Below are 26,458 nucleotides of genomic sequence, written 5' to 3'. Positions count from 1 at the left end.
CTGTTTGGTGTGTTTATCCGACTGGATAAAAAAATATATATAATAATAATAATGCACACAGTTGCCTTGTTTGGTATCACGTTCCAATGATAAAAAATATTCATTTTATCATTGGAATTATTTACCTTTATTTAAGTAGGCAAGTCAGTTAAGAACAAATTCTTATTTTCAATGACAGCCCAGGAACAGTGGGTTAACTGCATGTTCAGGGGCAGAATGACATATTTGTACCTTGTCAGCTCAGGGATTTGAACTTGCAACCTTTCAGTTACTATCCAATGCTCTAACCACTAGGCTACCCTGCCACAGGAATGAATAGTGGTCAGATCTAGATAAGTGCAAAGATTGACCCCCATCCTTTATTGTAAACTGGAGCACCCAGTTTATGTTTCTTTGAAATCAGCATGCTCATATAAGATGCTCATATAAAGCAACTCATTTACCGTACTTTGGACATTGTTATGATGCTACAGACTGTGTCCATTCTAGGGTTATAAACTTTTCGCACATTGTTGCAGTACAAAGGTATACTGACAGTTCTCTGCAGTGTGCTCTTTCTACTCTGACAAACACAGCTGAGCAATACTGAGTAAGTCCATTTTTTTGTTATGGAAATTGTAAGTTTTAACCAAAGAACAAATAACATCTAACCTTACATGTATTCTTGGTGCATGTGTGTTTCATCAAGAAATGCACAGACCAGATGCAGGTTCTGAGGATGAGGAAAGGTAAGTTGAAATCCAAACAATTGGTCCATGTTTGTTTCCAATTTTCTAATTTAAGACTTAATTTCCAGCTTCATTCATAACTGATTGGCTTTGAATTTTATAAAACATATCTTGGTTTTCCTACATTTGCTTGGTATGTTTATTTATCTGCAAACATAGAGATGGTATGCAAAGGGGGGTATTCTACAGCCATTTGGATAGACACGTGCGACCATTCATCGAACTCATTGACTTTCTGAGATCGATCGGAATTGAGAAGGACTTGGCATTGCCAGCCATTGCTGTGGTTGGAGACCAGAGCTCAGGGAAGAGCTCAGTGCTTGAGGCTTTATCTGGGGTGGCACTACCCAGAGGAAGTGGTAAGATGGATCAGTTGAAAACTGTCTTTGAGTAGAGAGTAGCAGATGCATGACGAAACATGTTTCTACCCAACTGGGTCTTCCTCAAGTCAGCGCTGCATGAGTGGAAACAGGTTGTCATGCACCTGCTACTGCATCATTTTATCAGGTAGATCAGTAAATGTTCGCTTTACAATTTATAGGCTGCATTTCTTATATTGCATAACATGTATCATAACATGTTCCAATTGGGTGCAACTTTTATTTAAAATAAAAAAAAATTCTCTTAGGTATTGTCACCAGGTGTCCATTGGAATTGAAACTAAGGAAGTGTTTTGGAGGAAAATGGAAGGCAAAGATCAGCTATCAAGGGGTAGTGGAGACTTTTGAGGACCCCTCACTGGTTGAGATTCATGTCAAAACTGGTATGCAAGTTTCAACTGAATTCAAAGCATAGCGTTTCACTGTATACTCCCCACAATATACAGTAGATACATACTGACAGTGCCATTTTGTGTTGGCTTATAGGTTTCATTAGATGTCAAATTCACAGGGGTGAATAACGTTGCCAAATTACTTGTTTTAAAGCTCAAAATACTCTAGCCGGAGATGGTGTTGGGATCTGTGATGACCTGATCACGCTGGAGATCACGTCTCCTGATGTATGTGACCTCACACTTATTGATCTACCTGGGATTACCAGAGTACCTGTCACAGGCCAACCAGAGGATATTGGTGATCAGGTTAGTGTCTCAAAATGAATGTGGGTTAGGAGGAATTAGATACTCTATGTAGACAATGTAACTATTATGAATGAGGGTTAGGAAGAAGTAGATGCTCTATGTAGACAATGTAACTATTATGAATGTGGGTGAGGAAGAAGTAGATACTCTATATAGACAATGTAACTGTTATCAATGTGCATTTTGAACCTTAACTTCACTGAATCATATACAGTGCTTTCCACATTTATTTAGACAGTGGCTTTATACTCCAGGAATGTTGCTTTGTTGACGAAAATGAGGCAAAAGTACAGAATGTCATCTTTATGTCAGGGTATTTTTATGTATTTGTTTTACCGTTTAGAAATTAAAGCACTTTATGTATCTACCCACCCCTCATTTGAAGCGGTTAAATATTTGGACAAATTAACACAATGTATGTTAAAGTAATTTAAAGGTTAGTATTTGGTCCATCAATGCATCTAGCCTGGGACTCAACTCTTTAGATGCATTTCCAGTGTGTTTTGGGTCATGTCTTGCCCTACAGTAACTGAATGGTAAGTTCTCCTTATCTCAAATTCACGAAGTATCGCTGACAGTCTGTTTCAACAGAAAATAGTCTTACCAATGTTTGCCTTTCATTTCCATTTAGATCAGACGTCTTATTTTGAAGTTTATTAAGAAACAAGAGACCATTAACCTGGTTGTAGTGCCATGCAACGTTGACATAGCAACAACTGAAGCATTGAGAATGGCACAATCAGTGGATCCAGAAGGTGCAAGGACACTGGGTAAATTCTTCACCATATCACAACTGTTTATTTGAACTCCTCACCCTTTTCCCTGATGAAAATGACTTTTTAATATATACGTTCTGTTTACAAGCAATTCTGACCAAGCCAGACTTGGTTGACAAAGGGGCAGAACCAGACATCTTAAAAATTGTTAATGGCCAAGTTGTGCACCTGAACAAGGGTTACATCATCGTAAAATGCCGTGGCCAGAATGATATCAACCAGAAGATCTCTTTGGCGGACGCCACTCGACTGGAAATGGAATTCTTCAAAAACCACCACCACTTTAGGTAATTTTAGTATCACCACTACACACCAGGGGGTCAATGTTGATCACTAAAATGCCACAGCATCAGCTGCTTTCACTACCCTTAACATATCAGTCAGCTATAGACTGATTGTCTAGGTAGTATAGTTGTCACTGTTTGTCAGTCATACCAGCTGGTCTCAAAGGTCTCCTATAATTGCATCACTACCAGACATTTCCCATCTTACTTTGGGATCTGCTAACTTGCCCTTATCAACTGTTCTTACATTTGAGAATTGAACATTTACAAATAGTTATCTTTAAATTACACGGTCAAACAAAAATGATAAGCCTGGTTTTTCTTACCAAACACAAAATATTGAAGATGCAACAGGAGTAGGTTTTTTGGGTCTCCCTGTGTGTTCAGGCTAGAGACTTACAGTTTGTTGTAGTGGCTGCAGCTCAATCACATCTTTCTGACAAAATAAAGTTGCACCTATTGCACGACATGGGGCTTGTGAAAGTGGTAGTTTTCTACACAAGAAAATCTCAACACAAGACAAACCATTTACAACACAAACCGTTTACAACACAAACCGTTTGTGAACAAACAAACAAGTCACCACCATCTAAAGATGAGACTCTCTCGAATATGACAGTGTACGTTGTTTGTCTCTAAGACATCCACAAGCTTTACGCCAGTCCACTGAACTCTGTTGCAGATGTCCTAATTTCAGAGGTCTTCTGAAAAAACCTACTGTCCTGACCGAACTGTTTGAGCTACAAACTAATAAGTCACCAATATCGAAAGGGGAGACTCTGACAAACACAAAGGTGTCTGAAAGTCGTCTAAATGTAACCCAGTACTGGGCTGTAAAAATGGCACAATGTGCATAAGGAGGTAAAAAGTGGCGGTCATGGGTCTAAGAAGGCCAGCATCCTGGAGTCGCCTCTTCACTGTTGACGTTGAGACTGGTGTTTTGCGGGTACATTTAATGAAGCTGCCAGTTGAGGACTTGTGAGGCATCTGTTTCTCAAACTAAACACTCCAATGTACTTGTCCTCTTGCTCAGTTGTGCACTGGGGCCTCCCACTCCTCTTTCTATTCTGGTTAGAGACCATTTGCGCTGTTCTGTGAAAGGAGTAGTACAGAGCGTTGTACGAGATCTTCAGTTTCTTGTCAATTTCTCGCATGGAACAGCCTTCATTTCTCAGAACAAGAATAGACTGACGAGTTTCAGAAGAAAGTTATTTGTTTCTGGCCTTTTGAGTCCGTAATCGAAACTACAAATGCTGATGCTCCAGATACTCAATTAGTCTAAAGGACAGTTTTATTGCATCTTTAATCAGGACAACAGTTTTCAGCTGTGCTAACATAATTGCAAAAGGGTTTTCTAATGTTCAGTTAGCCTTTTTAAAATTATAAAGTAAGATTAGCTAAAACAACATGCCACTGGAACACAGGAGTGATGTTTGCTGAAAATGGGCCTCTGTATGCCTATGTAGATATTCCATTAAAAACATCAGCCATTTCCAGCTACAATAGTCATTTACAGCATTAACAATGTCGACACTGTATTTCTGATAAATTTGGTGTTATTGTAATGGACAAAAAAACAACAAGGAAATGTCTGTTGCTAACTTTTATATTTTATTAGAATTATAGGGGTCATTATCAAAAGGCTAAATTATACATTATACATATGGAATAAAGCTTTTCCATATGTTAGCTTAAAAGGAATTGCGATCTAAGGGCTTAGACCTACAGGGTGTGTTTGGAAATAACTTTGTGTTTTTGGAAATAACTTTCGCAATGGCTGAGTTATTAGGACTCACAAAAGGCCTCAAAACGGCCATGGCGGTACTAGTGCTAAGGGCATGTGGAAACAAACATATTCTCACATTGGTTGTTGGCTCGCTAGTACACAAGTCAACTAAAATCTTTCTGTGCCTCTCAATTACAGTCCACTTCTTGAGCAAAACAAAGTTACAACACAATGCCTTGCCACTAAGCTCACACAAGACCTGGTAGATCATATAAAGGTAAGTTGACTGTAAACTTGCCATTGACTATTACATTCAATGCTAAGAATGCTAAGTCAATTCATTGAATTGTTTCCCAACAGACATCACTTCCATACTTGACAGACCAAATCAGAGAGCATCTTGAGACTGTTAAAACAGAACTGAAGAAGTATAGCACTGGTCCTCCACTTGAACGTAAAAAGATGGGGCCCTATCTGACGGAGGTGAGTGCATAGAAACCTGAGGAAAAAAAGGGCACAATACTATTTTCATAGAATTGTTCAAATCTATGTTACACTGTTGAAATTAGGTTTATATTGTCACTAATCTCAGAACCCAGAACCAATTCTGGTACCAGAGGTATAAACAGAGACTAGCGAGTGTTTCTAGATACTAGAAAATCTAGAATAAAATGCTTTCAAATCAAATCAAATTGTATTTGTCACATGCGCCAAATACAGCAGGTTATTATTACCTTACAGTGAAATGCTTACTTACAAGCCCTTAACCAACAAATCAGTTATAAAAAATACCTTTAAAAAATAGGTGAAAGTAACAAATAATTAAAGCGCATCAGTAAAATAACAATACCGAGGCTATATACAGGGTGTACCATTGCAGAGTAAATGTGCAGGGGAACCGGTTAGTCGAGGTAATTGAGATAATATGTACATGTAGGTAGAGTTATTAAAGTGACTATACATAGATAATAAAAGAGAGTAGTGGCAGCGTAAAGGGGGGGAGAATGCAAATAGTCAGGCTGGCCAATTGATTAGATGTTCAGGAGTCTTATGGCTTGGGTGTAGAAGCTGTTTAGAAGCCTCTTGGACCTAGACTTGGCGCTCCGGTAGCGCTTGTTGTGCGGTGGCGGAGAGAACAGTTTATGACTAGGGTGGCTGGAGTCTGACAATTTTTAGTGCTTTCCTCTGACACTGCCTGGTATAGAGGTCCTGGATGGCATGAAGCCTGGCCCCAGTGATGTGCTGGGCTGTGCGCACTACCCTCTGTAGTGCTTTGCGGTCGGAGGGTGAGCAGTTGCCATACCAGGCAGTGATGCAACCAGTCAGGATGCACTCGATGGTGCAGCTGTAGAACCGTTTGGGGATCCATGCCAAATCCTTTCAAGCTCCTGAGGCGGAATATGTTTTATCATGCCCTCTTCACGACTGTCTTGGTGTGCTTGGACCATGTTAGTTTGTTGGTGATGTGGATGCCAAGGACCTTGAGGCTCTCAACCTGCTCCACTACAGCCCCGTAGATGAGAATGGGGGCATGCTCAGTCTTCCTTTTCCTGTAGTCCACAATCATCTCCTTTGCTTGATCATGTTGAGGGAGAGGTTGTTGTCCTTGCACCATATGGTCAGGTCTCTGACCTCCTCCCTATAGGGTGTCTCGTCGTTGTCGGTGATCAGGCCTACCACTGCTGTGCCATCGGCAAACTTAATGATGGTGTTGGAGTCCTGCCTGGCAGTGCAGTCATGAGTAAACAGGGAGTATAGGAGGAGACTGAGCACGCACCCCTGAGGGGCCCCCGTGTTGAGGATCAGCATGGCGGATGTGTTGTTACCTACCCTCACCACCTGGGGGGGCCCGTAAGGAAGTCCAGGATCCAGTTGCAGAGGGAGGTGTTTAGTCCCAGGGTCCTTAGCTTAATGATGAGCTTTTAGGGCACTATGGTGTTGAATGCTGAGCTGTTGTCAATGAATAGCATTCTCACATCTGTGTTCCTTTTGTACAGGTGTGAATGGGCAGTGTGAAGTGCAATAGAGATTGCCTAATCTGCGGATCTGTTGGGACGGTATGCAAATTGGAGTGGGTCTGGGGTTTCTTGGATAATGGTGTTGATGTGAGCCATGAGCAGCCTTTCAAAGCACTTCATGGCTACAGACGTGAGGGCTACGGGTCGTTAGTCATTTAGGCAGGTTACCTTAGTGTTCTTGGGCACAGGGACAATGCTGGTCTATTTCAAACATGTTGGTATTACAGACTCAAACAGGGACAGGTTGAAAATGTCAGTGAAGACACTTGTCGGTCAGCGTATGTTCGGAGTACACTTCCTGGTAATCCATCTGTTCTTGCGACCTTGTGAATGTTGACCTGTTTAAAGTTCTTACTTACATCGGCTGCGGATAGCGTGATCACACAGTCATCCGAAACAGCTGATCCTCTCATGCATGTTTCAGTGTTACTTGCCTTGAAACGATCATAGAAGTAATTTGGCTCATCTGGTAGGCTTTTGTCACTGGGCAGCTCTCCACTGTGTTTCCCTTTTTAGTCTGTAATAGTTTGCAAGCCCTGCCACATCCAACGACTGTCGGAGCTGGTATTGTACGACTCGATCTTAGTCCTGTATTGACGCTTTGCCTGTTTGATGGTTCGTCGGAGGGCATAGCGGGATTTCTTATAAGCTTCCAGGTTAAAGTACCGCTCCTTGAAAGCATCAGCTCTACCCTTTATCTCAGTGAGGATTTTGCCTGTAATCCATGGCTTCTGGTTGGGGTATGTGCGTACAGTCACTGTGGGGACAACTTCATCGATGCACTTGTTGATGAAGCCAGTGACTGATGTGGTGTACACCTCAATGCCATCAGAAGAATCCCGGAACATATTCCAGTCTGTGCTAGCAAACAGTCCTGTAGCTTAGCATCTGCTTCATCTGAACACTTTTTTTTATCTGTTTGCACGTAGGAATCAGGAGGATAGAATTATGGTCATATTTTCCAAATGGAGGGTGAGGGATAGCTTTGTACGCATTTTTGTCCCTCTGGTTGCACATTTAACATCCTGGTAGAAATTAGGTAAAATGGATTTAAGTTTTCCTGCATTAAAGTCCACTGCCACTAGGAGAGCCGCCTCAGGATGATCATTTTCCTGTTTGCTTATGGCCTTATACGGCTCGTTGAGTGTGGTCTTAGTGCTATCATCGGTTTGTGGTGGTAAATAGTCAGCTACAAAGTATATAGATTAAAACGCTCTCAGTAGTGTGGTGGTTAATTTATTTAAATGAGGAGAGACAAACTAATCACACAAGTCAGAGTTAAACTTAAACTAAAACTTTAATCACTTATTAATAAGGGAGCAGGTAAATACAACGCACACATATAAAGTGAATCAATTGAGTGCTCTACGATAATGATGGCTGGTCATGGCTGGTCGACAATTCACGCACAGAGAGCCCGAGACAAAATTACAAAGGTCTTTTATAGCCAAGATACACCCCTTTCAACCTACGTGACGAACAATGGATATATAGAATGGATCACAAGGTTAAGATCTGTATGAAAGATACCTATAATACATAGCAGACAGTATCTGCTGTGTCAACAGTTTCTATTGTATAGAGAGACCAGTGTCTGGCCCTCCGACTCCAAACTGGAACCATCTCTCCCTGGTATGGTATAGAACATAAACATGAACTAATGCTCTGGAATGCTCTTTAGGTTATATCACCCAAAAGACATCATAAATCTCCTCTGTCAGTGTTATCTCCCAGAGGCCCATCCTCAGTAGAACACACAAAAAATAGTTAACAATAGTTAACAGTACTCTATTCTGTTGCATAAAACAACCATTTGATGCAATAAAAGTATTATAACATAATTTTTCCACCATAGTAGATAGTCTGGTTTACAGCTTATCATGAGATACTCTACCTCAGGCGAGCAAAACCTCAAGACTTTGATATCGTGCACCAGCTGTTGTTTACAAATATACATAGACCGCCACCCCTTGCTCTTCTATCCTGCCAAAACAGTGTATAACCCAGCTGTGTGTTATTCATGTCGTCGTTCAGCCACGACTCGATGAAACATAAGATATTACAGTTTTTAATGTCCCATTGGTATGATATACATGCTTTTAGTTCATCCACTTTATTATCCAGTGATTGTAAGTTGGCAAATAGTACTGATGGCAAATGCAGATTTGCCACTCGTCGCCTGATCCTCACAAGGCACCTGGATCTCCTTCCATGAAACCTCTGTCTCTTTCTCCTGTGAATGACGGGGATGAGGGCCTGATCGGGTGTCTGGAGTAAATCTCTCTCGTAAGAACTCATTAAAGAAAAATGATTAGTCCAAATCAAGGTGAGCAATCGCTGTTCTGATGTCCAGAAGCTCTTTTCGGTCATAAGAGACGGTAGCAGCAACATTAGGTACAAAATAAGTTACAAACAATGCGAAAAAACTAACAAAATAGCATGTTAGGTTAAGAGCCCATAAAACGGCAGCAATCCCCTCTTGCACCATTATACACATGATATACTCTTTCTGTGGAAAACAGAATTAGAAAGATCTGTACCCTTTAAATTCTTATTAGATAAATGACAAAGTGGTTGTGTCTACATTTCTAGAGACTAATTGATTTCATTGAGAAGATTAATGAACTGTGCAGAATTGGGAACTCAAGTGAGAAGAATCTGCATACTTGCCTACGTCCTGTATTCCAACAGTGGGATATTTATCTCAGTAACACCAAAGGATCATGTAAGACCTAAGTCCTGTATTCATTAGATTTCATGTAATGCAAATAAAGATGCATGTTGTACTGATAATAGTTAATGCTTTGCATTTTACAGGATGTAAGGCTGCTTGCGACTTTATATCCTCACACAATTGTATTCCACTCACAGAGTTGTTTGTTCTCTCTTGGTTCTTGGTATCATTTCAGTCCTCAACAAAGTGGCAGCCATGATAAAAAACTATGATAAAGAACATCGTGGGAGAGAGCTGATAACTTTCAGTGACTATTGTGTATATGAACATGCAGTTCAAAAGCACATCCTTGGACTTCAAGAGCCGGCCTTGGATGTCCTGAAAGCCATCCGAGGTATTATTTAAACTGACATTCGGTGGTATGACATCACACTCTATGTTTGTCTCATTGGAATGAGAGGGCTACTTACACAGTGTTAGAAAGGGATCACAGCAGTGATTGAATGAAGGTATGAGGCATGAGCCGAGGTGTTCAGAGGCTTGACAAGTGCAGAACAGGATTTTACTGGAAAGACAAAAAACAATAACTCAAGACACTACACAGTTAGACAATAGAGCTAAGAATGAGTTAGTCCAAGCAAGGAGTAAAATCTTTGATGTGTAATAATGTGATTGTGTATGTGATTGACTCTACATATAGTCGTGGCCAAAAGTTTTGAGAATGACACAAATGTTAATTTTCACAAAGTTTGCTGCTTCAGTGTCTTTAGATATTTTTGTCAGCTGTTACTATGGAATACTGAAGTATAATTACAAGCATTTCATAAGTGTCAAAGGCTTTTATTGACAATTACATGAAGCTGATGCAAAGAGTCAATATTTGCAGTGTTGACCCTTCTTTTTCAAGACCTGGCATGCTGTCAATTAACTTCTGGGCCACATCCTGACTGATGGCAGCCCATTCTTCCATAATCAATGCTTGGAGTTTGTCAGAATTTGTGGGTTTCTGTTTGTCCACCTGCCTCTTGAGGATTGACCACAAGTTCTCAATGGGATTAAGGTCTGAGGAGTTTCCTGGCCATGGACCTAAAATATAGATGTTTTGTTCCCTGAGCCACTTAGTTATGATGTTTGCCTTATGGCAAGGTGCTACATCATGCTGGAAAATGCATTGTTCGTCACAAAACTGTTCCTGGATAGTTGGGAGAAGTGTGTTGGTACCATTCTTTATTCATGACTGTGTTCTTAGGCATAATTGTGAGTGAGCCCACTCCCTTGGCTGAGAAGCAACCCCACACATGAATGGTCTCAGGATACTTTACTGTTGGCCTGTCACAGGACTGATGGAGCTCACATTTTCTTCTCCGGACAAGCATTTTTCCAGATGCCCCAAACAAGGGGATTCATCAGAGAATGACTTTACTTCAGTCCTCAGCAGTCCAATCCCTGTACCTTTTGCAGAATATAAATCTATCCCTGAAGTTTTTCCCAGAGAGAAGTGGCTTATTTGCTGCCCTTCTTGACACCAGGCCATCTTCCAAAAGTCTTTCCCTCACTGTGCGTGCAGATGCACTCACACCTGCCTGCTGCCATTCCTGAGCAAGCTCTGTACTGGTGGTGCCCCGATCCCGCAGCTGAATCAACTTTAGGAGACAGTCCTGGCGCTTGCTGGACTTTCTTGGGCACCCTGAAGCTTTCTTCAGAACAATTGAACCGCTATCCTTGAAGTTCTTGATGATCCGAGAAATGGTTGATTTAGGTGCAATCTTACTGGCAGCAATTTCCTTGACAGTGATGCCCTTTTGCGCAAAGCAATGATGACAGCACTTGTTTCCTTGCAGGTAACCATGATTGACAGAGGAAGAACAATGATTCCAAGCACCACCCTCCTTTTTAATAAGCTTCCAGTCCGGAGTATATGCAAATTGACATCATACAAACTGAGGCAGCAGACTTTTTAAACTCTCTTTCGTATCGTCTGAGATTCCCAAAGATTGGAAAGCTGCCGCGGTCATCCCCCTCTTCAAAGGGGGAGACAATCTAGACCCAAACTGCTACAGACCTATATCTATCCTACCCTGTCTTTCTAAGGTCTTCGAAAGCCAAGTTAACAAACAGATTACCGACCACTTCGAATCCCACCATACCTTCTCCGCTTTGCAATCTGGTTTCAGAGCTGGTCATGGGTGCACCTCAGCCACGCTCAAGGTCCTAAACGATATCATAACCGCCATCGATAAGAGACATTACTGTGCAGCCGTATTCATCGACCTGGCCAAGGCTTTCGACTCTGTCAATCACCACAGCCTTGGTTTCTCAAATGATTGCCTCGCCTGATTTCCCTCACATGCGACTCAGAAGACTATGCAATTAGCTCATGAAAGGAATTATCTGATTCCATAACATACAGATCAATATGCAAGAACTCTATAGTTGAGTTACAGTAATACGGAATTGGGAATGGAATTCTAAATACAAGTGTATTTAATTACTTTGTAAAATGTATTGATTCACATACAAGGCATAAAGCTTAAATTACAAAACATTAACAAGCATTACAAAGCATCATTTCAAGCATGGTTAGAGAGAGAGAAAGACAAAGAATCCATGGTTTGTACCATGGCTCATGGGAGAGAGAAAGAGAAATAAAGAAAGAGATAGAGAAAAAGAGTGAATCTCACCACAGCAGGACAGGTACATAAGAGAAAGAACAATGATTCTAAGACCCTTTAATAAGCATCTGAGTTGTTTGGATTTAAAAAACTGAGTTGCTGACCAATAGTATTACAGTAAAGTAAACAATTAATGAACATGCACCTGGGGAACGATCGTTAAGACACTAACAGCTTACAGACGGTAGGCAATTAAGGTCACAGCTATGAAAACGTAGGACACTAAAGAGGCCTTTCTACTGACTCTGAAAAACACCAAAATAAAGATGCCCAGGGTCCCTGCTCCTCTGTGTGAACATGCCTTAGGCTTGCTGCAAGGAGGCATGAGGACTGCAGATGTGGCCAAGGAAATAAATTGCAATGTGTGTACTGTGAGATGCCTAAGACAGCGCTACACAGAGACAGGATGGACAGCTGAACATCCTCGCAGTGGCAAACCACGTGTAAAAACATCTGCACAGGATCGCTACACCTGAACATCACACCTGCAGGACAGGTACAGGATGGCAACAACTGCCCGAGTTACATCAGGAACACACAATCCCTCCATCAGTGCTCAGACTGTGCGCAATATGCTGACAGAGGCTGGAATGAGGGCTTGTAGGCCTGTTGTAAGGCAGGTCCTCACCAGACATCACCGGCCTCCAACATTGCCTATGGGCACTAACCCACTGTCACTGGACCAGACAGGACTGGCAAAAAGTGCTCTTCACTGAAGAGTCGCAGTTTTGTCTCACCAGGGGTGATGGTCGGATTCACGTTTATCGTCGAAGGAATGAGCGTTACACTGAGGCCTGTACACTGGAGCGGGATTGATTTGGAGGTGGAGGGTCCGTTATGGTCTGGGGCGGTGTGTCACAGCATCATCAGACTGAGCTTGTTGTCGTGAAAGGCTATCTCAACGCTTACAGGGAAGACATCCTCCTCCCTCATGTGGTACCCTGCCTGCAGGCTCATCCTAACATGACCATCCATTATGACAATGCCACCAGCTATACTGCTCGTTCTGTGCGTGATTTCCTGCAAAACAGGAATGTCAGTGTTCTGCAATGGCCAGCGAAGAGAACAGATCTCAATCCCATTGAGCATGTCTGAGACCTGTTGGATCGAAGGGTGAGGGCATATCATTTTGTTAAAATCCCTTTGGTGTTTTTATTGTGTTAATCAAAAAGTTGAATCAAGTGAGCTACCTCTGGAACAGCTGGGTGTCCCTGAGGAGAGAATTGAGAACCTCTGAATGATTTGGTCAGACTTTCTCAGTTAGCACAAGGCCGTACATGAGTCTTTCACAAGACGCCGTCAAAGGCTATAGTCATATAAAATATGCAATGGCATATCACAACACATGAGATAAACTGGAATGACACACACTCACAGTTGCACAAAAAGAGCTGTGCACAAACAATGCCCCAAAATATTCTAAATGAGCCACCTCCCCTACATTTGAATTATTACAAAAAGAGCAAAGAACCATTTTGTGAAATACAAAGAACCATTGAAGAGCTCCAAAGCTTCTTTGGGTGATTATGGTTCACCATAGAACCAACACCCGTCCTAAAGAACCCTTGAGGAACCCTTATTTTTTAGTGTATAGACCTAATGGTGAATATCGACCAGTAAACAAGCCTTCAAATCTTTATTGAAATATTTAATTTAATTTTTCTTCTCTCAAGGTATGGTACAAGCAGAGTTTAGAAATGTGTGTGAAGCTTGTTTCAAAAGCTATCCTCAGCTCAGATCCATGGCTTTGGTGAGTTAAAGTTAAATAATATATTAAATTAGATAGATTATGGTTGTGAAGTTAAAATAGATAACCAATGATATAATGTTGTTTGAGTCATTCATGTAGTTAACTGTCAGTCACACAACAAAATTCCCCAGACTAAGATTGACGAAATCCAGACTAAACAGGAAACCAAAGTTGAGAAGAGAATCAAAGAATACATCAATATGGAGCGATTGGTGTACACTCAGGACAGTATTTTCATCAAGGGCTTGAAGGATCATAAAGCTCAGTTCAAAGAAGCCATTGAGGAAGAGCGTTTTTATGACCCAGAGGAAATTGAGGACATCACTGCTACATTCAACTCTACCACATTTGATAGCAGGAAGCTGACCCCAGATAAACTTGGGGTCTACTATGAGGTATGTTTGACAGCAGTATGTTTTTCATAATAGGTGGGGGTGGAGATTCTACCTTTATTCAAGGAGGGCATACACTGGGAAAGCTCAGGAAGTACTGCCCCACCCAGAACCCCAGGGGCCAGGCTTCGCATGTTAGAGTCCATACCGGATATACAAGAGCAATTCGGAGAGAAAAAAAGGGACGGATGTGGTACTTAAACAGAATTCAAGTGGTGTCTTTTTTCTAAAAGACATACATAGGAGTAATTACATAGCTTTTCAATTGCATGTTTTACCATGCATCATCATTGTCTGTGCATAATCATTGTCCACATTACTGTAATGTATCTGTCCTTCACCCCACACCTAGATTGTCTACCAGCGCCTGGCAGACTACGTGCCCATGCTGATCCTGCAATTCATGCTTAAGGAGTCAGCCAAGATGCTTTGTATCCAGATTATGGATCAGAGAGACGGAGCTGATGTTGTCAAACTGCTGAGCGAAGACTCTATGGAAGGCCGCAGGAGAGCAGACCTGCATCAACGCCTGGACCGCCTGAAAAAGGCCCAGGAAAAACTTAGTGAGTTTTAGGACTCTCAATACTGTAGTCCCATTTTATGTGATGTCTAAATGGACTGCCTTCCCTCTGACTCTTGTCATACAACTTGATAATCATTCTTTGACATTGAGGTAATTGATATTTCAAAATTGAAGTGTGTGTCAATATATTACCAAAATCATACATACTGTGCTCTTAGCTGACAGTCAAAGGCCTCTTGTTCATTAAAGGTCAAATGCAGGCATTTTCATTTCAATATCAAATCATTTCTTGGTAACAATTAAGTATCTTAGTGGGATTGTTTTCTATTAAAATTGTCAAAAATAAAGAAAAATAGCTTCTTAGAAAAGAGCAATTTCTCAAGCAAGAATTTTGCTCCTAATATATGGGAGTGGTTTGAGTGGGGAGAGAAAAACTGAAAATGATATGTTGCTGGCAGAGAGGTTTGGAACCCTTTCTTGTTGGTCTATTAACTAATGATGTAACCAGGCAGGCCAACATTTCATCCCACCTAAACAAGCTGAAATTGTAGGCGGTCTTTTAAAACAGCTGAAAGGGCATTTTCACAATTTCAGAGTATTATTACAACCTCATAGTCTGGAAATATACATAAAACACAGGAAAATCTAAATGTTGACTGCACTGGGCCTTTAAAAATTGAACAGAGCATTCTCAATATGTTGTGTTCACAGAGTAAAGTGCATGTTCAACTATAGAAGGTTTCATTTTTCACACTAACTTTTTATTTACTTATTGATTTGATACTAGTATTAACTGAATATTCAAATTCCATCAAAAAACATGACATATTATTGCAGTTTTAACCCACATATTTGTATGTTAATTATTTTACATTTTGGTTGACTTTTACTCTGACAGTCGTTGGCATAATGGTGGCAGTTCATCTCTTGAGATTAATAATATTGTTTTTGATTGTTTTATTGCCCTCTTTGCCAACTACACACTTGTCAGTCATTATAATTAAAAGTGCTACGTGTTTGTAATCTAACAATTGCTCTTAGTTATTTTTTTATCAACCATTTGTATTGTTTTCCACTTAGAAAGAGGGGGGTGAGGTGGGGATAGCATGTCCAAAGATGATTTGTATTCTGTTTTGATATGATGCTGTACTTGGACTGGATAATTGATCTGGAAATCAATTAAATATAATTTAAATGTGAAGGCTAAGGCACTTCCGAATGCTTCTGAATGCTTTCTACAGGCTATTGCACAATATGTCCCAAGATCACAGGTCCTTTGGTTTTCCCAAAGAAGTTGTGGCCATTGATGCATGAAAAACAAAGATGTTGCAACTAGAGCCTTCAAGGTTTTGCCCAATCTAATATATTTCGTACAGATGGTTAATAAGGCTAGGCGTTCCGGTAGCTGGTGAAGCTGGAGGGCGCGAGTGAAACTTTCAGTTGAAAGCTTAAATTCATGTTAATCTAACTGCATTGTCCGATTTACAGCGAAAGCATACCATGCGATTGTTTGAGGATGGCGCCCCACATAAAAATATTTTTCCACCGGCACAGGTTTCATAAATACACAAATAGCGATTAAATATTCACTTACTTTTACTTTTTTACTTTTGTCATCCAAACGGTCCCAGCTATAACATGTAGTGTCGTTTTGTTAGATAAAATCCTTCCTTATATCCCAAAAAGACAGTTTAGTTGGCACCATCGATTTGAGTAATCCACTCGTTCAACATGCCAAGATAGGAATCTGAAAATCTACCCCTAAACTTTGTTTCAACAAGTCAAAATAGGTTTCTATTAAATCCTCAGATACCTTAAAATGTAATTAAACTATAATATTTCATACAGAAAGAAGTATGTTCAATAGGATACACAAATTTCCTAGACTGTGTCCCTGTAGTAAAACTCATTATTCTTACTCGTTTTGGAAGAAACAAGCCTGAAACCTTGAACATTGAGTTCTGACACCCAGTGGAAGTCATAAGAATTGCATACTGGAAGCGAGATATAATTATTTCCCTATACATGCCATTGGAGAGCATGGGCTCTCAAAAAATAAATTCAGGTTGATTTTCTTTGGATTTTCTCCTACCATATCTATTGTGTTATAGTCCCCTACATTATTTTAACATTTCTACAAATGTCAAAGTGTCTTATTTCCAATGGTTCCAATTATATGCATATCCTGGAGTCAGGGCCTGAGCAACAGGCAGTTTACTTTGGGCACGTCAGTCAGGTGGAAATTGAGAAAAAAGGAAGAAGAAGTTTGAAGAAGTTTGAAGAAGTTTTAAAGGTACATGTACAGTGGTGAATAATGCAGCATCTCCTAGGTAAACTCAATGTCTTCATCTTTGTGGCAAAACATGTACAAGGCTACCTACAAGTGTATCAAACTCACAGTCCCATGGTCCCATTCATGATAGACTCTTTGTCCAATGTCATGAGCAGACCTACATGAAAAGTACTACTGAATTACTACACTAAACCTATTTGTGCACTAGTGACTATGTAGAGACTTGTACGGATTGTGTAGTGAATCTGTAAGTAGAGTTTGGTTGTGTTGAGTAGGAAAACTAGTGTTTCCAGTAGTAACCATTTAGAGATTTGTACTACTTGATGTTGGTTGTAAATAGGTTGTAAATAGGTAGTCAAAACACTACAGCTTTACTACACAGGCTTCTCAATAGTAATCAGAAAGAGTTCTTACTACTTGATGTTGGTAGTGAATAAGTAGTCACAACACTACTGCCTGACTACACAGGATTTTCGCGACCGCAGAATGAGATAAAATAGTTTGTTGTTAGCAGGTTGTTGTTAGCTAGCTACTGTTTCTGACAATCCCAAATGTAATCATCTTCCTTCCTTCGTCATCCTGTTTTTCATAGCCCGTATGCTGGCACCATCTGTAAATGTAACTTGTCTTTACATTTTATGAACACTTTCATGTCGTTGTTTAGCCGTTTATATAACTTTCCTACATCAAAAAGATTGCCATTCAAAACGGTCTTGTGTTTAGCCTAGCTATTTGCTAGCCCCATTGAAATGTAGCTATGCAGCCTCTGTTTTCGTCATGGTAGCCAATAACTATGCGTGTTTATTTGCAAATGTACAGTATGTTCATATTGGTATAATTACCCATTCTACTTACATGTTTTGACCTGTTGCCAAGGAGGCCCTCAATATAGGAAGATGGCCCTTTTTCGTAAGATTAACTTTGTTTGTCAAATGTTTTTCTGTGTTGTCAAAGGGTGTTTTGACACTTGGTCCCGATCAGTCATTTTTTGTGAACTCAGTATGGTTCACAAAAATATTTTGTGCTGTGTAAACACCCCAAAGGAATCTAGACCCTTCAAAAGAGCCCCCGAGGCAAACCGAACTGAGACCATCTTGAGAGATGGTCTGAGTTCGGTTGACTTGAATTCCGTGGTCTGGTTCATTTTTTAGGGCAATGTGAACACAAAGCTCCCCAGGTTCACTTGTAATTATTCCCGGACCACACACTAGACTACTGCAACACCGTTTCCCCTTCCACAAACCTTCTCACATTGGTGTTACAAAAGAGAGAAGTTGATAATATGCTAGTTTGCGGGAAACAAAACGTGTGCTCTTTTTGGATATACCTATTGATTAGTGACTGTCATGGATGCACAGAAATTCAAAAATATGTGTAGAGTTTTTAGTTCAGATCATTTGTTTGCAATATGTGATCTATAGGCTAAACGAGCGGTATAAGCAGTTTATTCGATTGTAGGGTTTGAATGGTGTGAGATGACACAAACATATTTGGTGAGAATCACAACATAGGATACAAAATCAATTATAACTACATGGGGTGCACAGTTTTCAATAGAACATTATTTCATCTGCAGTTATTCTACTGCTATTTATTCTGTTACCAATAATATTTATACGTTAATAGTATATTCTGATTACAATGATGTCTAATCTTTTAACTAAATGCAATCTATTAGCTTCCAAAATGTAAGTAGTTATATGTAGCTATGGTTGTTCGTTAGCTAACTAGTAAACTTTTGCCATTAGCATTGACATGAAATCAATCAAAACACATCAAAACAAAACAAGAACAAAAAAAAATAGCTGAAATGAGCCACCTACGATTCCCCACACGGCTGCTTCCTGTCATTGTTGCTAGGTATCTGACTGTTCCGAAATATAACAAAGCATGGCTTTCAGCCAAAATTGTGACAATTTATTTCTAGTTTTATAATTGACTGGACAAATTGTGACATCTATGTATATTTTTAACAAAACTATTTTCTTAACAGTCCAAAACCAGAGTGACAAGTACCGTTACCATATAAAGTCAGATTTAAACTGTTTGAGAGAAATATTGTCAGGCTGCATAAGCTGGGTAGATGCCCTGGAACGTCACCAGCTGGGTGCAGGTCAGCTGGCGAGGCATCAGGGAGTGCCTGCACCAGGCACGGGCACAGTTAGGGCTATACCTGTGCAAAGCACATGTCCCTTTGCCTTTCCAGTCTCCAAAGTGCGCTACTCAGTGGTGGTATAATATCCCCACAAATGTTTTTTATTTATTTATTTTTTCTCCTTTTGTTGTTCTTTTGTTGAACTGCAAGCAAGTCGTTTGTCATGTCTTTGGCATCATAAAAAGTCAAGACTGTTATTTTATCAAATCAATTTTCTGTAATTATTATTACGTGATTAACCTCTTGGTCCTACCTGGCACGCAGGCGTCCCATCGAGAGCTCTGGAAATGCAAATGCACTACGCTAAATGCTAATAGTATTAGTTAAAACTCAAACGTTCATTAAAATACACATGCAGGGTGTTGAATTAAAGCTAAACTCGTTGTGAATCCAGGCAACAAGTCAAATTTTTTAAATGCTTTTCGGCGAAAGCATGAGAAGCTATTATCTGATAGCATGTAACACCCCAAAAGACCCGCAGGGGACGTAAACAAAATAATTAGCATAGTCGTCGCTACACAAACCGCACAAATAAAATATAAAACATTCATTACCTTTGACCATCTTCTTTGATGGCACTCCTAGATGTCCCATAATCACTATTGGGTCTTTTTTTCCGATTAAATCGGTCCATATATAGCCTAGATATCGATCTATGAAGACTGTGTGATAAACGGAAAAAAATAGCGTTTCATAACGTAACGTCATTTTTTAAAATTCAAAAAGTCGACGATAAACTTTCACAAAACACTTCGAAATACTTTTGTAATGCAACTTTAGGTATTAGTACACGTTAATAAGCGATAAAATTAATCAGGAGGCGATGTCAATTCTATAGGTGTCTGTTTCGAAAAAATGTCTTGGAGAGAGCTCAACCAAAACATCCGGTCGGAGACCGGAGGGAATCGATTCCCTTGATTCGGTTAGACCAAGAATCAATTGCGAATCAAATGACAAGACTCTAGAAAACGTGTGGAAGCTGTAGGCACTGCAACCTCCGCCTCATTTAATTCGATTCACTTTGAACAATTCCTTGAAGTCGCGGATGGATATTTATTTCCATTTTCAGTGACCAGATATTCCTGCACTTTTCGATGAAACGCACGTTCTGTTATAGTCACAGCCGTGATTTAACCAGTTTTATAAACGTCTGAGTGTTTTCTATCCACACATACTAATCATATGCATATACTATATTCCTGGCCTGAGTAGCAGGGCGCTGAAATGTTGCGCGATTTTTAACAGAATGTTCGAAGAAGTAGAGGGTTGACTTAACAGGTTAAACTAATCATGTAAATGTAATTAACTAGGAAGTCGGCAACACGGAATATCTTCAGATTACAAAGTTATAATTTTGCGAATATAACTCTTCAGATATTTTTATCTGATCAATTAGTCTTCTATTAATTAACTATTCTTTACCTCATGTCAGTCTTATTCCAAATGTCGTAAATTGTTGGTTATCTGCACGAACCCAGCCTTTACTATAAATCATCCATAAACCAATATTGCTTAATCATTTATTTAGTAACTAACAAAATAATCACAGAAATGCATAAACAAACAAACAGTACATATGTTACGAACAAATGATAGGGAAGATTCCTTCGTGGGCCAAGCCGATATGACGGCTTGGTGGACAAAGGGAAGTGGGTGTGGACTGAGAGAGAGCTGGAAAGACAAAAGGGATCACTACACACAGTTGATAATTATACTAATTGATATGCTAATTCTTTGCACATGAATGCTCACTCATTCCGGAATAATTGCAATCAATATATTTACGCCCATGTGTCGTGATCTTTTCTGTTGGAATCCGGTCCGTCGTCTGGAGAGTTCATCCGAGTCTCTCTCTCTCTTTCTGTTTCCTTGAAGATCAATGGCGTCAGGAGGGTTTTTTATTCATAACAATAGGAAAGGGCTGTTCCATGAAGCCAGATCATGTCTGTGCTCACGGGGGTGGGCCAATAACTTAGTTAAACTTTAAAGGGAATACCATTCTCTCACATTAAAAGGTTTAACATAACATTACATCATTTCACAAATAGTTTAATCTTTACTCATTCATTTTATACAATAATTTGATGCAAACCTCATAATTGAGAAATGTACACATTCAGAGATATAGTTATGTGTGTTTCCTGTCTTCCCTGAGGTCACCAAATTAAACACACTCATCATACCTATCCCTTAAGTGTCCACGGACCATTCCCACTTTCTCACAAGTGGACATTTTGTTTCAAATTCTCATTTTGGGGATTTAGAAGTTTGCCATGTGAAATCCTTTGTTCTCTCTGTGTTCTTTCTGCATAAAAAGGGGGAGATAGTCTCTGCCAGGAATTTACGACCTGAGATAACATAAACTGGGTGTAGGAGAGAGTGAGAGGGGGGAGCCATGATCTATACCCAGAAAGGGCCACGTCATGACATGTTGTTAAAGTCTCATCTAGGTCTATGCTTCAGAACCAAAAGTTGTGTGTCTTGATTGTTTACCAATGATCAGCATTGGCACGCAAAGACAGGTGCGCATATCTACACTAGCTGTCAGGATTTGGCCAGGGTTGTTCCGGTTTTTGGTCACTAGATGCCCCCATTGTGCCTTTTGACCTTTTGTTTTCCCTTGATCCCCATTATTATTTGCACCTGTGCCTCGTTTCCCCTGGTTGTGTTTAAACCCTTTGTTTTCCTCTGTTCTTTGCTCTGTGTTTGTATGTTAGCACCCAGCCCTAGTACTCTGTGATCTCTTGTTGATCCCGGTGGATTCTCTTGTGGAATTCTGTTTTTTGTTCTTGTTTGTTTGTTTTTTGAGTATCTTTTGAGGCTTTTTGTGCTATACCTTCCACCTTGTGGATTTACATTTTTGTCTTGGAGGATTACCTTTGTTATTGTGGAATTCCTTTGAGGTTGTGGAGTTACATGTTTTCCTGAAGAACTTAACTTTTTACTTCATTAAATACACCGTCTCAAGTACTGCTGTGTCTGCCTCATCTTCTGGGTTCTGCCGACTATTCGTGGCTCAGTTGGTTAAGTGACAGTTTCTCACTCTGGAGACCCGGGTTTGTAACTGGGTCCTGACACTATAAAATTTACATAAGTATTCAGACCATTTACTCAGTACTTTGTTGAAACACCTTTGGCAGTGATTACAGCCCTCTTCTTGGGTATGATGCTACAAGCTTGGCATACCTGTATTTGGTGAGTTTCGCCCATTCCCTGCAGATCCTCTCAAGCTCTGTCATGTTTGTTGGGGACGTTGCTGCACAACTATTTTCAGGTCTCTCCGGAGATGTTCGATCAGGTTCAAGTATGGGCTCAGGCTGGGCCACTCAAGGACATGTCATGATGCCACTCCTGAGTTGTCTTGGCTGTGTGCTTAGGATCGCTGTCCTATTAGAAGGTGAACCTTCATCCCAGTCTGAGGTTCTAAGTGATCTGGAGCATGTTTTAAATCAAAGATCTCTTTGTACTTTTCTCTATTAATCTTTCCCTCAAACCTGACTAGTCTCCCGGTCCCTGCCGCTGAAAAACAACCCCACAGTATGATGCTGCCACCACCGTGCTTCACCGTAAGGATGGTGCCAGGTTTCCTCCAGACATGACACTTGGCATTCAGACCAAAGAGTTCAATCTTGGTTTCATCAGATCAGAGAATATTGTTTCTCATGGTCTGAGAGTCTTCAGGTGCCTTTTGACAAACTCCAAGTGTGCTGTCTTATGCCTTTTACTGAGGAGTGGCTTCCAAGTGTCCACTCTACAATAATGGCCTGATTGGTGAGGTGCTGCAGAGATGGTTGTCATTCTGGAAGTTTCTCCATTTCCACAGAGGAACTCTGGAGCTCTGTCACTTCACTGACCAAGATCCTTCTCCGCCGTTTGCTCAGTTTAGCCGAGCGGCCAGCTCTAGGAAGTGTCTTGGTGGTTCCAAACTTCTTCTTTTTAAGAATGATGGAGGCCACTGTGTTTTGGGGACCTTCAATGCTGCAGACATTTTTTGTACTCTTCCCCATATCTGTGCCTTGACACATTCCTGTCTCGGAGCTCTAAGGATAATTCCTTTGATTTCATGGCTTGATTTTTGCTCTGACATGTACTGTCAACTGTGGGACGTTATATAGACAGGTGTGTGCCTTTCCAAATCATGTCCAATCAATTTAATTTACCACAGGTGGACTCCAATAAAGTTGTAGAAACATTTCAAGGATAGTCAATGGAAACAGGATGCAAGTGAACTCAATTTCGAGTCTCATAGAATAGGGTCTGGATACTTACGTAAATAATGTATTTCTGTTTATATTTAATAAATTAGCAAACATTTCTAAAAATCAGTTTTTGCTTTGTCATTATGGGGTAATGTGTTTCGAGTGATGAGGAAAAAAAGGTATTTAATGCATTTCAGAATAAGGCTGTGTGGAAAATGTCAAGGGGTCTGAATACTTTCCGAAAGCATTGTATGTATTAATGGACAATAAAACATAAATCTTGATTAGATAAGTATTCAACCCCCTGAGTCGCTCTGGATAAGAGCGTCTGCTATATGACTTAAATGTAAATGTAAATGTAAAAATACATGTTAGAATCACCTTTGACAGTGATTCCAGCAGTGAGTCTTTCTGGGTAAGTCTCTAAGAGCTTTGCACACCTGCATTGTAAAATATTTGCTCATTACTCTTTGAAAAGTTCTTCAAGCTCTCTCAAGTTGGTTGTTGATCATTGCTATACATCCATGTTCTAGTCTTGCCATAGATTTTCAAGCCAATTTTCAAAACTGTAGCTAGGCCACTAGGCCACTCAATGTTAGTCTTGGTAAGCAACTCCAGTGTACAGTATATTTGGCCTTGTGTTTTAGGTAATTGTCCTGCTGATAGGTGAATTTGTCTCGCAGTGTCTGTAGGAAAGCAGACTGAAATAAAGTTTCCCTATAGGATTTTTCCTGTGCTTAGCTTTATTCTGTTTATTTTTCATCCTAAAATCTCCCTAGTCCTTGCCGATGAAAAGGATACCCATAACATACTGTACCCCACCACGCTTGTAACTATGGAGAGTGGTACTTAGTGTTGTGCTGTGTTGGATTTGCAACATAACACTGTATTTAGGACAAAAGTACATTTCTTTGAAATATTACTTTAGTGCCTTATTGCAAACAGGATGCATGTTTTGCAATATGTTTTATTCTTTACAGGCATCCTTCTTTTCACTCTGTAATTTATTTTAGTGTTGTGGAGTAACTACAATGTTGTTGATCCATCCTCAATTAGCTCCTATCACAACCATTAATCTCTTACTCTTAAATACCTGTTTTAAAATCACCATTGGCCTCATGGAATCCCTGACCGGTTTCCTTCCTCTCCGGCAACTGAGTTAGGAAGGGCGCCTTTATCTTTGTAGTGACTGTGTATGTTGACATAATCCAACAAGTAATTAATAACTGCACCATACTCACAGGGATATTCAATGTCTGTTGTTTTATTTACCCATTTACCAATAGGTGCCCTCCTTTCTGAACCATTGGAAACCTCCCTGGTCTTTGTGGTTGAATCTGTGCTTGAAATTCTGAGGGACTGAGGGACCTTACAGTATTTGTGGGGTACAGATATGGCATAGTCATTTAAAAATCATGTTAAACATTATTATTGCACACAGAGTGGGTTCAGGCAACTTATTATGTGACTTGTTAAGCACATGTTTAGTCCTGAACTTACAGAGTATACTAAACATTTGGAACACCTTCCTAATATTGAGTTGCACCCCCCCCAACTATCATATTCAGTCTCTCTGGTACTGGAGGCCTTTGTTTTTCCATGTTGCTCCCTGGCTGTTGGTGGGTCAGATGACCATACCACTTGCCAGAGAGAGAGAGAGCGAGATAATCCAGCCAACTGGACGGTTGGCCTTCCTGAGCCCTCTCTTGCTCCCTCCCTTCCTACCAACCAGACATTCTCACCCCCACCCCCAAACTCGCTGGTCACTGGGGCTACCATTTGCTAATTCATCTCCGCCCTCGCAGCGCTCCTCAACTGTCACATTGCATCTCACACAGTCAACGATAACAAGGCCTTTCATATTTCATACACCCACCCAGACCCAGCTCCACAGACATCCATTGTTACCCACTGTCTCTCGTTTTCACCCTCCCTCTGTGCTCTGTGGATGGCTGATGCCATCTCAACTCCTGTGTCTCTCTCCATGGATATTCAAACAGCATGTCAGTGTACACTCATCCTTAGCCATTCCATCTTTGGAGAGAAAAATAATCAAGTGGAGCAGATACATTACACTGACCTTGGAGCCTGTCATCAAAGACGTATGATAGAAAGCCATCCAAGGATATCATCATACACAAACTATTTTAAAGTGAGCTATGAACCCGTTCCTTGACTCCAATCATAAGGGATCACCAGATTTTCTATTGAAAAACAAATGCCTCTAGTTGGGCCAGAGAGGTAAGCCACGAAAGAAAATGGGATATAAAACAACAAGAGCATCAAAACAAGGCTAACAACCTTGGAGGATTTAGTTTAATAGTAGAAACTTAATGCACGTTACATAAGAGTGAACCAACTAGGAAGAGGAAAGCTTTATGAGAGCTGGTCTAACGTGTTGTTCTGAGTGCAACCCAGGGAAGACGGGAAGAGCAGGAAAAATAGAGAGAAAGTGATGAGAGGAAAGTCAAAAAAACTACTGAGGTTGCTACTGAGCCACTGGCAACTCCAGAGCCATATCAAACCTACACACTTTCACTACGAGACAACACAGTAGTACAATAGCCGACAGAGAGAGACATCAAACGCCATGCCTTGCTGCTTGAGGCTACACAATCAATAACACTTGACTGTGCATCTGTGCGAAAGCTACTCAAAAACATTAGATCCTGGAACATTTCTGCGGGGACGTCCTTCCATTCAGCCACAAGAGCATTAGTGATGTCGGGCACTGATGTTGGGCGATTAGGCCTGGCTCGCAGTCGGCGTTCCAATTCACAGCAAAGGTGTTAGATGGGGCTGAGGTTAGTGCTCTGTGCAGGCCAGTCGAGTTCTTCCACACCAATCTCGACAAACATTTTCTGTATGGACCTTGCTTTGTGCACGGGGCATTGTCATGCTGAAACAGGAAAGAGCCTTCCCCAAACTGTTGCCACAATGTTGGAAGCACAGAATCGTCTAGAATGTCATTGTATGCTGTAGCATTAAGATTTCCCTTCACTGTAACTAAGAGGCCTAGCCCAAACAATGAAAAACAGCCCCAGACAATTATTCCTCCTGCACCAAACTTTACAGTTGGCATTATGGTAGCATTCTCCTTGCATCCACAAAACCCAGATTCCTCCGTCGGACTGCCAGATGGTGAAGCAGTCACCTCACAGAACGCTTTTCTGCTGCTTCAGGGTCC

General features: G+C 40.6%; 1 protein-coding gene across 1 annotated transcript; it reads left to right on the top strand.

The window, feature by feature from the left end:
• Positions 1-467: 467 nt before the first annotated feature.
• On the top strand, positions 468-15,835 carry mxh (myxovirus (influenza virus) resistance H). The gene is made up of 14 exons (XM_046315837.1): positions 468-589; positions 689-728; positions 888-1,087; positions 1,357-1,491; positions 1,655-1,809; positions 2,441-2,579; positions 2,674-2,872; positions 4,794-4,872; positions 4,956-5,078; positions 9,206-9,338; positions 9,523-9,681; positions 13,633-13,709; positions 13,841-14,104; positions 14,454-15,835. Exons 2-14 carry the CDS (start codon positions 691-693, stop codon positions 14,673-14,675), a joined length of 1,923 nt encoding a protein of 640 aa, XP_046171793.1. The 5' UTR covers positions 468-589; positions 689-690; the 3' UTR covers positions 14,676-15,835.
• The last annotated feature ends 10,623 nt before the right edge of the window (positions 15,836-26,458 follow it).

The sequence above is a fragment of the Oncorhynchus gorbuscha genome, linkage group LG19 (genome assembly GCF_021184085.1).
Source record: "Oncorhynchus gorbuscha isolate QuinsamMale2020 ecotype Even-year linkage group LG19, OgorEven_v1.0, whole genome shotgun sequence".
Taxonomy (NCBI): Eukaryota; Metazoa; Chordata; class Actinopteri; order Salmoniformes; family Salmonidae; genus Oncorhynchus; species Oncorhynchus gorbuscha.
This window is presented reverse-complemented; position numbering and strand designations above follow the sequence as displayed.